Source organism: Bombyx mandarina, chromosome 24 (assembly GCF_030267445.1).
Source record: "Bombyx mandarina strain Sakado chromosome 24, ASM3026744v2".
Taxonomy (NCBI): Eukaryota; Metazoa; Arthropoda; class Insecta; order Lepidoptera; family Bombycidae; genus Bombyx; species Bombyx mandarina.
Genome location: NC_143230.1, coordinates 4,187,201 through 4,200,058, shown reverse-complemented (window position 1 = coordinate 4,200,058; position 12,858 = coordinate 4,187,201). Strand labels below are relative to the sequence as shown.

General features: G+C 58.4%; 2 protein-coding genes across 2 annotated transcripts; both read right to left on the bottom strand.

Moving 5' to 3' along the window:
* Positions 1-3,223: 3,223 nt before the first annotated feature.
* Positions 3,224-4,027, bottom strand: LOC149499945 (uncharacterized). The gene has a single exon (XM_089738268.1). The coding sequence runs from the start codon at positions 4,025-4,027 to the stop codon at positions 3,224-3,226; it is 804 nt and encodes a 267-aa protein (XP_089594394.1).
* Positions 4,028-4,062: 35 nt separating this feature from the next.
* On the bottom strand, positions 4,063-9,665 carry LOC149499944 (uncharacterized). Its single transcript, XM_089738267.1, has one exon. The coding sequence runs from the start codon at positions 9,169-9,171 to the stop codon at positions 4,063-4,065; it is 5,109 nt and encodes a 1,702-aa protein (XP_089594393.1). The 5' UTR covers positions 9,172-9,665.
* Positions 9,666-12,858: the final 3,193 nt, after the last annotated feature.

Below are 12,858 nucleotides of genomic sequence, written 5' to 3'. Positions count from 1 at the left end.
CGTCAGCCCGCTCGTAAAGATTACGAGCTAGCCTCCGGATGAACTCCTCGAGCGACTCCACATCCAGATCCCGGGCGATTACGGCATTACTGACGTAACGCCCTGCTCCGACTATCGTGCGAAGAGCCAGATTCTGCTGGGCCTGTAACTTCACCCGCATGACCTGCGGGATGAGGTGATACCAGGCCGCAGCTGCGTACGTGATACGGGAACGGACATACGTCTTATAAATGCCGAGCTTAGTCCTGACCGGCAACCTGGAGGCCAACACCGGCCGGAGGAGGAATCTCGCGTAGCGAGCGGCCGCCAACGCCTTATTGGCGTGGGCGGTCATCCCCAAACTCCGGTCGATATCGACCCCCAAGTACCGGACGCTGGATCTAAACTCGACATTAGCGCCACGGAGACTGAGCTGTCCCGGGACGACTCTTGTGCGGACCGGACCGAAGAGAATAGCCGCGGTCTTCCCCACGTTGACCGCGACCCTCCATCGGTCCAGCCACTGGGGCAGTAAGTCCAATAACCTCTGCATCCTCGAAATGGCCGCAGAGGGGAAGTTGGATGACGCGAAGTAGGCGCTGTCGTCGGCAAACAGCGCCAACTTCACGTCGGCTTCCCACGCTTCGAGGTTGCCCTCGAGCGTGGGAATGTCGTTGGTGTAGAGAGCGTAGAGGAATGGTGCCAGGACGCTCCCCTGCGGAACTCCGGCCGTGACTGGGCGCACCGACGACTTGGCGCCCTCGACCGCGACAAGGAAGGATCTTCCCTCCAGGTACGACCCCAGCAATCGCGCGTAGGCGTGCTGGAGGTCCGTGTTCTGCAACAGCTTGTGGATCAGTCCCGCATGCCAGACACGGTCGAAGGCCTTCTCGATGTCGAGAAAGACTGCGGCCGTGTACTGGCGCGCGTTGGTCCGATCCGCCAAGTGATGCATGACGCGGACCAATTGCAGCGTTGTCGAGTGACCGCTACGAAACCCGAATTGCTCGGGTCTGAGAAGGATGTGCGGCGACATCCTTCTCAGCAGCAGCCGCTCGAACAACTTGCCCACGTGCGACAGCAGCGTGATCGGACGGTAACTGGAGGGATTTCTCCTGTCCTTGCCGGGTTTGGGCAAGGCGATAACCTTGCCCAATTTCCAAATTCCCGGGAAGTGTCCTGTGGACAGAATGGAGTTGAACAGCCGTGTCATATATGACACGACCGTTTCAGGGAAGTGGAAAAAAGCGAGGGAGGGAATACCGTCCTCGCCCGGCGCCTTGCGCCTCTTCATCCGCTTGATGATGAGGCGCAATTCGCTGGGAGTGATGAATTCACCATCTCCCAACGGTGGCACCGGGGAGGAGAGTAGGCTTGCTACGCTCTCTTCCACCGATTGGTGGAATGCGGCCTCTGAGGGTGCAGAGTCATTAGGAGCGAACTGCCGCTCCAGCATTTCGGCCAGGATATCGGCGCGGGCCTGAGCCGAGAAGCATCGGTTGCCCCTCTCGTCCACGAGTGGACAAGTCGGGGCAGGCCGATTTGAGAGCTGGCGACAAAGCCGGTGAAGGGATACTGAGGAGGGGTCCTCGCGGGCCTCCTCGATCCTCTCCTGCCAGGCATAGCCCCGGAAGGTGCTAATCTTTGTCGCCAGCTCCGCTTCCAGTTCATTAAGCTCGCGCTTTATCCTGGGACAACGAGTTGTCGCCCAGAGCCTCCTCAAGCCCCTCTTCCGGCGAATAATCGCCTTCAGATGGGCCGGGAGTATACCTCTGGGCCCGCCGCTGGGCACAAGAGTCGTCGCCTGGTCGATCGCTCCCCTGATGGAGTCAACAAGGCGGGTTGCCGCATCGTCGACCCCATCAGGGGTGTTGGGGTCCTGAATCACGGGAAGGTCGACTAGTCGTCTCTTAAAGAGCTCCCAGTCGACCTTCGGTCGTAGGGGCGAGGTCGCAACCCGGGTGAGCCCCATTCCCAGTGTCACCAGGATAGGGAGATGTGGGGTACCCAGGTCGTACAGTGCCTCGATCGTTACGGGGCACCGTAGCCCCTTGTGCACACACACATCCAGCACATCGGGCTGATAGCGCGCGGCGGTCGGGATGTGTGTGGGTTCGTCGGGGCCGACCACGGAGTAGTCGCCCCTATCGGCATCTTCTAACAGCCGCCTGCCCACTGCTGAGTTAAGTCGGGAGCCCCACGCGACGTGCTTCGCGTTGAGGTCCCCGACCAGCAGAGCTGGGCGGCTGTCGTGATTCAGGGCCCGTCTTATGTCCTCAGGGTGAAATTCAGGCCCCGGGGGTCTATACGCGGCATAAATCCGCATATCTCCCCCCGAGGTGTGTACCCTCACACCGACTGACCTTGTCGATGTGAAGGACAGCAAATCCAACTGATCGTGCACCACGTCCCGCCTGACGAGGGCCGCAGTGCCCCTGAACGGCCGCCCGGCAGGGGTAAGCTCGTCACGTCGGTACATGAAGTAGTTTGGAATCCTGAACGCATCCTGAGGACGTAGCTTGGTCTCGCCCAGGAGCACAACCTCTGGGTTATACTCCCGGGCGAGAACAAGCAGGTCGTTTTTTCGGGACTTTATCCCGTCGGGGTTCCAATAAATGATGCGCAGCTCCTGGCTAGCCATTGAACTGCGCAATCATTCGGTAGAACCCCGACAGGAGCGCCCCGAAGGGACTGGCTCCCGAGGCGATCTCACGGATTACTCCGGAGATCACCTCGGACAATTGAATTTGCAGCGAGGTAGGCCCCTTATTTATGGTCGCCCACACGCACTCGGCCAGCGCTATTATGAGTCCGAGCACGGTGGGCGTCTATTGTTCTCTCGGCCGCCTCGCTCGCCTATTGTTTTGCCTAGTCGCTCTATTAGTTGCCCGTATTGTGACTCGCTCCTGCGTTCCCACGCCAAATTAAAGACCACGAGGACCAATCTTTATTTTCAAACAAATATTTACAAATTTACTTATATCTATTTTTCTATTTTTAACTATCTCTATTCACATTTATTATTTCACAACATATCCGTTTATTTGGATGTCTATTTATTTTCGCTGTTCTTGGCGAACATATCTCTATTCAACTATTCACGGACATTTCCTTATTATAACTATTTATTCTTTTCGTCTTTAACATACTATTCATTTATCTGTTACGGACATTTATAACTATTTATTCTCTGTCTATTTTAAACTATCAATGTTCGTCGCGAACAATATCTATTAAGCTGCATTTATTTATGTCCGTCGCGAACATCCTCCCGCCGTGCAGCGTCGTTCACGTCGCTGCATCCTCCTTGGTGAGCGGCGGACATCGTGGGCAGCACGATGATCTTCTTTGCCGGGCGTCGCAGGAGACCGCCGGCGGTGCGCACGTCGACCACTCGAGTGATGCCGTCGGCCCCCGGGTAAACCTCCTGGATGATCCCTCGTGGCCAGGTGTTCCGTGGGAGCGTTCCGTCTGCTATTATCACGACGTCGCCTATCTTCAGGGCGGGCCCGCGGCTGTGGGGCTCCCGCCGGTTCTGCAGGTCGGGCAGGTACTCCCGGAGCCAGCGACTCCAGAACACATCTGCCAGACGTTGAGCTGCGCGCCAGTGTGCGCGCCCTATGAGGTCGGTGTCGTCAAACTTGCCCGGCACGGGGACTCGCGCCGGGCCCCCCAGCAGGAAGTGGTTCGGTGTCAGAGGGTCGGGATCGTCGGCGCTCACCGATACGTGGGTGAGAGGTCGGCTGTTCACTGTGAACTCTGCCTCTGCTAGCAGAGTATGAAATATTTCGGGCGTCGGGTGCCTCGGCTGTTCCGTGGCCGAGAGCGCGGCCTTTACCGCCCGCACCATTCTCTCCCAGGCGCCGCCCATGAAAGGCGCGCCCGGTGGGATGAAGCGCCACTGGATAAGTTTTAAGCTCGCTTCATGCTCGGTCGCCTTGTCCAATGCTTGGCGCAGCTCCTTGTCGGCACCTCGTAAGTTGGTGCCGTTGTCGCTCCATATTTCCGTCGGAGCTCCCCGGCGCGCGATCATGCGCCGGAGTGCCATCACCGCTGAGTCCGTGCTGAGGCTCGCTGCCGGTTCTAAATGCACCGCACGCGTAGTGAGACATGTGAAGATGGCCACGTAGTGCTTCTGGGTGCTTCTGCCGGTGGTAACTTGATACGGTCCGAAGTAATCGAGGCCCACGTATGTGAATGGTCGCCGATGGTGTGCCAGTCTGCTCGGTGGGTGGTCGCCTGTGGCTGGACGCGGTGGAGTGTCCGACACGGAAGACAGTTGTGGATTACGCTCCGTGTCACTGGGCGTAGGCGTAAGACCCAGTACGACTGTCGGCACTCGGCGATCGTAGCTTCGGTTCCGGCGTGGTGCATCTTTCTATGAATGAAGTCTATCATGAGTCTCGTTTCGCGTCGGGATCCGTCTAGCACGAGAGGCGAGGTGATGACGTCAGCTCCCTCAATGTTGCCGATGCGTCCGTTTATTCTCAATATCCCGTCCGTGTAAGTTACGGACAAGTTTCGCAGTCGGCTCGCTGGGGATACTTGTTTCCCTCGTTGGAGCGCCAAAATCTCTTCCTCGAAGGCCGCCCGCTGGCTCTGTTGCCAAATGAGCGTCTCGGCGCGTCGAAGCGTGTCGGCGTCTAAAGTCTTCCATTGAATGACTGCTTGCTCTGGCGTCCGCGGTGTGTTCAGCGGGGTCTTCGAAGTCGTCTTTCTATTCTTCTCCCACGTCGGGTCCGAACGCGGGTTCCGTCTGGTCCTCTTGTAATGAGTGCGCTCGCGACTTCTGCGGCATAGGTCGACGAATTGCAGTATTCGCCCCGTTGCACGCAGGTACTTTTCCCATTTTGAAAAGCGTCTTGGGTCCGGGATCGCTTCACCGAGGCTCTCTCTGCTCACGGCGAGCGTTGCGCACTTCTCTTCGCCCGTATCCTCTGCCCTTCTTGCAGTCCGTTGTACGGGCCAATCATCCGGATGCCGTCTCAGGTATTCCGGGCCTATGAACCAGCGGTGGTTTCCTTCAAAGCCGATGGGTAGTTCTCTAGTGGCGTCGTCGGCGACATTTTCCTTCGTGGGGACCCAGCGCCATTCCTCCACAGTGCTGTTCTCTTCTATCGCTGCAATGCGGTGAGCGACGAACGGTCGATACGACCTCGACCCCGTTCGTAGCCAGGTCAATACGGTGGCGCTGTCTGTCCAGAACACTCTCGCGTCTGGTTTTCTGTCGTGTTCCTCTGTGACAGCCGCGGCCATGCGGCTGCCCATCACGGCAGCTTGTAGCTCGAGGCGCGGTATCGAGGTGAGTTTCAAGGGCGCGACTCGGGCTTTGGCGAGTACGAGGGAGGTCCTGATCTCCCCGTCGGGCATTTCGGCGCGCCAGTATAACGCGGCGGCGTAGGCGGACTCACTGGCGTCTACGTATGTGTGGAGCTGGAGGTTGGCGGCGTCTGAGTAGCCGGGATAGCAGCGCGGCACTGAGACGTCGCGCAGGCGTCTTAAGTGGTCGATCCACTCTCTCCACATCGCGCAGAGGTCTTCATCGAGGGGGGAGTCCCACGCCGTCCCTCGGCGCCACGTTTCTTGCAGGATCTTCTTCGCTCCGACAGTGACTGGTGATGCGATGCCTTGGGGGTCGTAGACGGACATCGTTATTCGCAGAGCCTGTCTCTTCGTAGGCGCGCTGCTCTCCAAGACTTCTTTTGGGATTCGCGCCATGTCCAGATTGAAGGCGAGGACGTCTTCAGCAGGTCTCCACACCAGGCCAAGTACTCGTTCTATTTCCGTTCCATCGGACAGCGTCACACTTGTAGGTGGGGCCTCGTCGGTCATGTGGCACCGTACCTCCTCGTTGTTCGAGGTCCATTTGCGTAACTCGAAATGGCCTTGCCGGTGTACTGCCCTCACCTCATTTGCGATCCTGATCGCGTCTTCGCTTGTCCGGTAACTTCCCAGGTAATCGTCCATATAGTGGTTGCGTACGATTGCGTCGGCGGCGTCCGGGTACTGCAGTCGGTACTTCTCCGCGTTGGCGTTCTTCACGTAGATGGCGGTCGCGGGTGAGCTTGTCGCGCCAAAGATTATAGATTTCATCCGGTACTCTGTAGGCTCCTGTGAAGGGTCCTCCCTCCACAAATACCGGAGCGCGTCGCGGTCCTCGCTTCGGACGCCTATTTGCATGAACATCTCTGTGATGTCCGCTGAGACTGCGACGGCGTGCTGCCTGAAGCGCATCATCACTCCGGGCAGCGACTGCAGCAGGTCCGGGCCGGTGAGCAGGAAGTCGTTAAGGCTCTTCCCTCTAGTCTTCGCAGCGGCGTCGTGCACGATGCGAATCTTGCCCGGCTTCATCGGATGTGTTACGCCGAAGTGCGGCAGGTACCAGGTTCGGTCCTTCGTCCCCGTTGACGGAGCTACTTCGGCGTATCCTTTCGCTACCAGTGCGTCCATTTGTTGCTTGTAGCGCTCTTTCAAATTTGGATCCTTCTCCAGTTTCTTCTCTACGGACGTCAGGCGATTCAGCGCGGCTTCGAAATTGTTGGGCATCTTCAGGCCCTCCTCACGCCACAGCAGCGCGGTCTCGTAGCGGCCGTCGGGTCGCTGTTGAGTGGTCTCTCGCAGGATCTTCAGCGCGCGCTCGTCTGGGTCATTCTTCGGCGTCTTGGCGGCGACGGTGAGTCCCTCGATCGCGAAGTAGTGCCTGAGGGCTTCGTCCATGTTCGCGTCGGCCGTCGTCGCGTGTGCCACGAAGTTGACGCGCTGTCTCTTGCCTCCCGGGTGTGCTCCGTGCACGACCCACCCGAGCGGAGTACGAGACGCCACTGGTTGATCGCGTCGACCCGTCCGCATCTCCTCCGTCACCAGCAGGTGCCAGTTGTCTTGGCCGATCAGGATCTTCGGCGAGGCGTAGCTCGTTTTGAAGTGATGGCGGAGGTCGGTGAGGTGATGGCACGACGCGAGGATTTCGATGTTCAGTCGCTGTGGTGTTAATTTTAAGCCGTTGACTGTCCGTAGGTTCAGGTCTTGCGGTTCCCCCGTGCGTCCGCATAGCTTCAGTGGGACGCGTCGTGAGCGTGTTGCGTCTATCTTGTTGTCTCCGATGGCAGTGATGAAGAGGGGTTCGATCGGTCCTTTGGCGCCCACTCGTCTCGCGAAGTCTTCGTCGATCAGCGAGATCGTTGACCCGTCGTCCAGCAGAGCCCATGTATCTGCCTCTCCCGCCGGTCCGATGACAGTAATTGGCGCCATCTTTAGGTAGGCTGTCGCTCTGCTTGCGGCCCACGTCGAGGTGACCGCCTCTTCCTTCTCTGCTGGTTTCTGCCATGCTGACTTCTTATGCAACAGCTCGTGGTGCGTGCGTTCACAGCTGTCGACGCCGCACTTCTTCTTTTTGCATACGTGTCCCCGGGACCGGAACCGTAGGCACCGGAAACACAAATTTTCGCGCTTCGCCGTATCCCAGCGCTCGCTGACGGCTGCTCTCTTGAATTCGGGACAATCTTGTGGGATGTGCCCCGGCTTCTGACATGCTGCGCATTTCCTCTCTTCCTTTGCTTGCGTGGTGTGCGTCCTCTGAGGCGTATTCACCATCTTCCGCCGACCGCTGGTGATCTCCACTCTCGTCTCTGGTTCCGGCTGTGCGTATGGGCTGCACAGGTCCGCCTCGCGTTGCAGGAAGCGCGACAGCTTGACGAGGTCCGGTTCTCCCGCCGGTTGAGTCGCTGAGAATTCGAACCAGCGGTGGCGTAGAGTGGACGGCAGCTTCTCCGATGTGATGTTAGTGAGCTCCGGGTTGTACATATAATGTACGCGGTCGAGGGCCCTCAGAGCGGCGACGACGTTGTTCACCTTATTCGCGAATATGCAGATGTCCCTCGGTGTGTCCGTGCAGCGTGGCAGCGCGCGCAGTCGTTCCAGCTCCGTTGCGGCGATTGCTTCTGGACGTCCGAAGCGCGATTCTAGAGTCCGCATGATCTCGGCGGGCTCGGTGTAATGCAGCAACAAGTTTTCGACCGCTTCTCTTGCTCTTCCTCTCAACGTACGCCGAAGTCTCGCAGTGTTCTCTGCGGCGCTGAAGCTGTCCGCTGATTCGGCGTAGGCGACCTTGAAGGAGAGCCATTCTTGGTGCGATCCACTGTACACTGGAAGCTCCCCGTAGTACCGATGCGATGGTCCGGGCCTGGCTTGGCGGGCGGCCGTCGCGATGGCAGCTGCTAGTTCGGCGATGTCGCTCTTCGGTGCGACAGGTACGGCAATCGGTGCCGCGGCAGGGGCCGGTAGCTTCAGCTGTTCTATTGGTGCGGGAAGTTCCAGTTGCGGTTGCTCGATGGTGGCTGGTGATCCGTGTGTTGGCTGCATTACTGTTTCTTCGACTCCGTGTAGCGCGATCGATCGTTGTTGACTGAGCCATGTATCGATGCGCTGTGATTGCTCGTTTTCGTCCTCCGTGAGTGTTGTGCGCGCATCTTCCTCCTCTTCAACGAGCGCTTCGGCTTCTAATGTTAAGATGCGGGCGGCGGCGAGCTCTGCTTGGAGTCGGGCTTGTTCTTCCTTGGCGCGGAGATGCTCTTCTTTGAGGCGCGCCATAAGCAACAGCCGTTGTGACTGTTGACTCGACTTTCTTGAAGATCCTCGTACTGGTGGCGCCATCCCGTCGCGGAGTGTGGAGCCTTCTTCTGTCGTCGAGATTTTGGCAGCGGCGTCCGTGATGTGGGACCCGTGTACTATTGAATTGGCCGTGAGCGCTGACTCTTTTCTGTTCTGGCTCGCGGATACGACGCTCTCCGTTGCTGCGTCGCCTGAAGTTGTTGCCGGTGTCGCGGTGCTGGGAGGTCTGACCACTCGTCGACAGACCCCGCTGTTCGGTCCCGTTGGCGACGCCGGCGAGTATTGCGTAGGCAATATTTGGCGGGAGGGGGGCATCGCTTGTGAGCCCCGCGGCACTCCCGGACACTTTTCCACTTGGGAGGAGGGTGCCGCCATCGGTGGCGGTCCCTGCGTCACTCCCGAACGCGGCGCGGTTGACTGGGAGGAGGTTGCCGCCATCGGTGGCGGTCCCTGCGTCACTCCCGAACGCGGCGCGGCCGACACAGCTCGTTGCTGTGCGTCTTGTGAAGTTGAGCCCGAGACAGCTTCGTTGCCGGGCCGGTCAAGGCGTGACGACCTCATCTTCTCGGACCGTGTGAGCACCATTTCTTCAATCTTCAATCTTCAATTTTCTTCGATCTTCCTCAAATGAATCCGGCTCTCGAAGGACCAATATTCCGGACGGCCACCGCTCAGGTTTCGGCCACCACGTGTGATTTTTAGACTTCTTACTCGTTGAAACGTGGTGGCTCGAGTATTGCCGCAGTGGCTGTCGCGGAACGGGTGCTGGGATTGGTTCGAGGAAAATAACGAAGGCTTCAAGTATGGCGTTCACACGGTCCTCGTGGCTTGACCGGCGCAGGGCGTAGGAGCGAGTCTTTTCTTGTTCGGTTGGCGCTCTCCTCTTCTTCCGGAGAGGTCTTGACTCGTCGGCTCGCTGTCTCGAACTGAATTTGCAGTCGTGGGGTCGTCGCGTCCCCTTGCGGGGGCGCGGAGCGGGCCTCGGGGAAACCCCTCTGCCCGGACATGTGGCTCCCTGCCTAATGAGGCAGGGGTGATGCGCTGCTGGATGGTGTTTTGTAGGCTTGAAATTTGAAGTGGGCGCGACTTTATTCTTCTCTCTTCGCTTCTTTCTTCTACTTCTTCTTCCTCTTCTTTCTTCCCTTCTTCTTCCGGGGGCGGCTGCTACTCTCCTCCATATTTTTTTTTTTATTTTTTTTTGTTTTTGTTTTTTTTTTTTTTTTGTTAGGTATTTTTTTTTTTTGGTTTTTTTTTTTTTTTTTTTTCCCTGTACTATTTACAATTTCATCTTAACCTAACTTAACCTAAAGTAAACCTAACTTAATCTAACTTACATCTAAGTGGCGGCAGCGCGCCGTTCCTGCACTCCGTGGAGTGCCGGGACAGCGCGCGCCGTCACACCTAAACTAATCCTAATCTAACTTAACCTAACATAACCTAGCTAACCTAATATGGGGGAGAGAGTAAATCCGCACTCCGCGCTGCAGTCCTCTCCCCCTCTCCCCATCGTTATACAATATTGATGGGGGGGAGGACTGCAGCGGGTAAGAACACCCCATCCCAAAAGGGGGTGGGGGGTGGGGTCAAAGCCCCTCATGGAAATGAGGCTGCACCTACGGGGTGCAGCCGCGGTCCCCATACGGGGGACCCGCCAAACGGGCAAGAGGCGTGGGTCTAGAGGCTGATGAAACTCAGCTCCGAAGGGGGCGCTCATAGGTCCTCCCCGGCCTCACAGCCGGCGAGGAGCTTTATCTCCGAACGATCGTCGGGGGTACCAATAGCTCCCGCGGCAACGCCGTACCATCCGGTGGTCTGGCGTGCAGCGGGGCTATGTTGTGGAGATGCTCATGGGGCCCGTTTTCGGCTCGCTCGTACATATTACGGGCGAGCCTAGTCACAAACTCCACGAGCGACTCCACACCTAGGTCCCGGGCAATAACGTCATTTCTGACGTACTGCCCGGCCCCGACGATAATGCGGAGGGAAAGACTCTGCTGGGCCTGCAACCTAGATCGCTGGGACGGCGACAACAGGTGATACCAGGCCACAGCAGCGTAAGTGAGGCGGGAACGGACATATGTCTTGTAAATGGCGAGTTTGGTCCTGGTCGGAAGCCCGGACGCAAACACCGGCCGCAACAAGAACCTGGCCGCGCGAGTCTGACCGATGACTCGGTTGACGTGCGCGACCATGCTCAAGGAGCGGTCGATGTCGCATCCGAGATACCGGACCGTGGTCCTGAACTCGACATTCACACCTCGGAGGCTGAGTTTCTTTGGGACGACTCTGATACGGACCGGACCGTAGAGTAAGGCCGCGGTCTTTCCCACATTGACCGCGACTCTCCAACGGTCCAGCCACTGGGGCAGTAAATCCAAAAGCCTCTGCATCCTCATAATGGCTGCAGAGGGGAACGGAGAGGACGAGAAGTAGGCCGAGTCGTCAGCGAACAAGGCCAACTTCACGTCCTCCTCCCACGCCCGAAGGTGACCCTCCAGGGTGGGGATGTCATTGGTGTAGAGGGCGTATAGGATAGGTGATAGGACACTACCCTGGGGAACCCCGGCCGTAATGGGACGCACGGAAGACCGTGCGCCCTCGACCGCGACAAAGAAGGTTCTGCCCTCCAGATACGACCCGAGCAGTCGCACGTGAGCGTGCGGTAGGCCCGCGTCCCGCAGCTTGTGGACCAACCCCTCGTGCCACACACGGTCGAAGGCCTTCTCGATATCGAGAAGGACCGCGACCGTGTATTGGCCCGAGTTTCGCCGGTCCGCCAAGTGATGCAGGACACGGGTCAGTTGCAGAGTCGTCGAGTGGCCGCTTCTAAAGCCGAATTGCTCCGGCCTGAGGAGAATATACGGCGATATTCTCCTCAGGAGCAGCCGCTCGAACAACTTGCCCACGTGCGAGAGCAAGGTAATCGGTCGGTAACTGGAGGGCTTTCTCCTGTCCTTGCCGGGTTTGGGCAAGACGATAATCTTGCCCAGTTTCCAAGTTCCAGGGAAGTGTCCTACCCGGAGAATGGAATTAAACAATCGTGTCATTGCTGACACGATTGAGGGAGGGAGGTTTTGCAGGGCGAGGGGAGGAATACCGTCCTCGCCGGGGGCTTTGCGCCTCTTCATCAACTTGATGAGGAGGCGCATCTCGCTGGGAGTGACTAAGTCGTCATCTCCCAGCTCGACTCCCGGCGATTCCGGTTTGAGGAATTGGATTACACCCTCTGACACCTCGCGATGGAATGCAGCCATCGAGGGTGCAGAGACATTCGGAGTGAACTGCCGCTCCAGCGAGTTGGCCAGGACTTCGGCACGAGCCAACGGTGTAAAACACCGTCTTCCCCCCTCGTCCTCTGTAAAACACCGTCTTCCCCCCTCGTCCTCCAAGGGGCAAGTGGGGGAAGGCTTGTTGGTGAGCCGGCGACAGATGCGGTGAAGGGGGGCCATCGTACGGTCGTCGGACGCGTCCAACAGTCCCCCCTCCCAGGAATCACCCCGGTAAGTCCGCATCTTAGTCGCCAGCTCCCCCTCAAGTCGGTTGAGCTCGCGCTTAATCCTGGGACACCTAGATGTCGCCCAGAGCCTCCTCAGTGCCCTCTTCCGACGAATTAACGTCTTGAGGTGCACCGGGAGTTCCGCTCTGGGCCCCCCGCTGGGTACCAGAGTCGTCACTTGGTCCAGGGCTCCCCTGATGGTATCGACGAGACGGGAAGCCGCCGTGTCGACCTCATCAGGGGTAGACGGGTCTTGAAACAAGGATTGGTCGGCCAGCAGTCCCGTAAAGGACTGCCAGTCGACCCTAGGCCTGAGAGGGGATGTCGCGACCCGAGTGAGCCCCAAACCCACCGTGACCAAGATCGGTAGGTGAGGGGTACTCAGGTCGTACAGTGCCTCTATCGCTAGAGGGCACTGTAGCCCCTTGTGAACACACACGTCCAATACGTCCGGTTGGTACCGGGCCAACGTTGGAACGTGTGTGGGTTCGTTGGGGCCGACCACGCAGTAGTCCCCCCTTTCGGCATCCTCGTACAATCGCCTTCCGGGCGGCGTGATGATTCGGGAGCCCCAAGCGACATGTTTCGCATTGAGGTCCCCGACCACCAAGGCCGGATGGCGATCATGGTTCAAGGCCCGTCTAATATCGTCCTCGACAAAATCAGGACCCGGGGGTCGATACGCGGCATAAATCCGCAATTCGGCCCCCGGTACGTGGACCCTCACCCCGACCGTTCTGGTAGAGGCGAAGGTCAGTAGCTCAAGCTCCTCGTGC

Bases quoted from the DNA above. Each gene is read 5' to 3' on its own strand.
- LOC149499944 (XM_089738267.1), bottom strand. From the start codon at position 9,171: ATGGTGCTCACACGGTCCGAGAAGATGAGGTCGTCACGCCTTGACCGG.
- LOC149499945 (XM_089738268.1), bottom strand. From the start codon at position 4,027: ATGGCACTCCGGCGCATGATCGCGCGCCGGGGAGCTCCGACGGAAATA.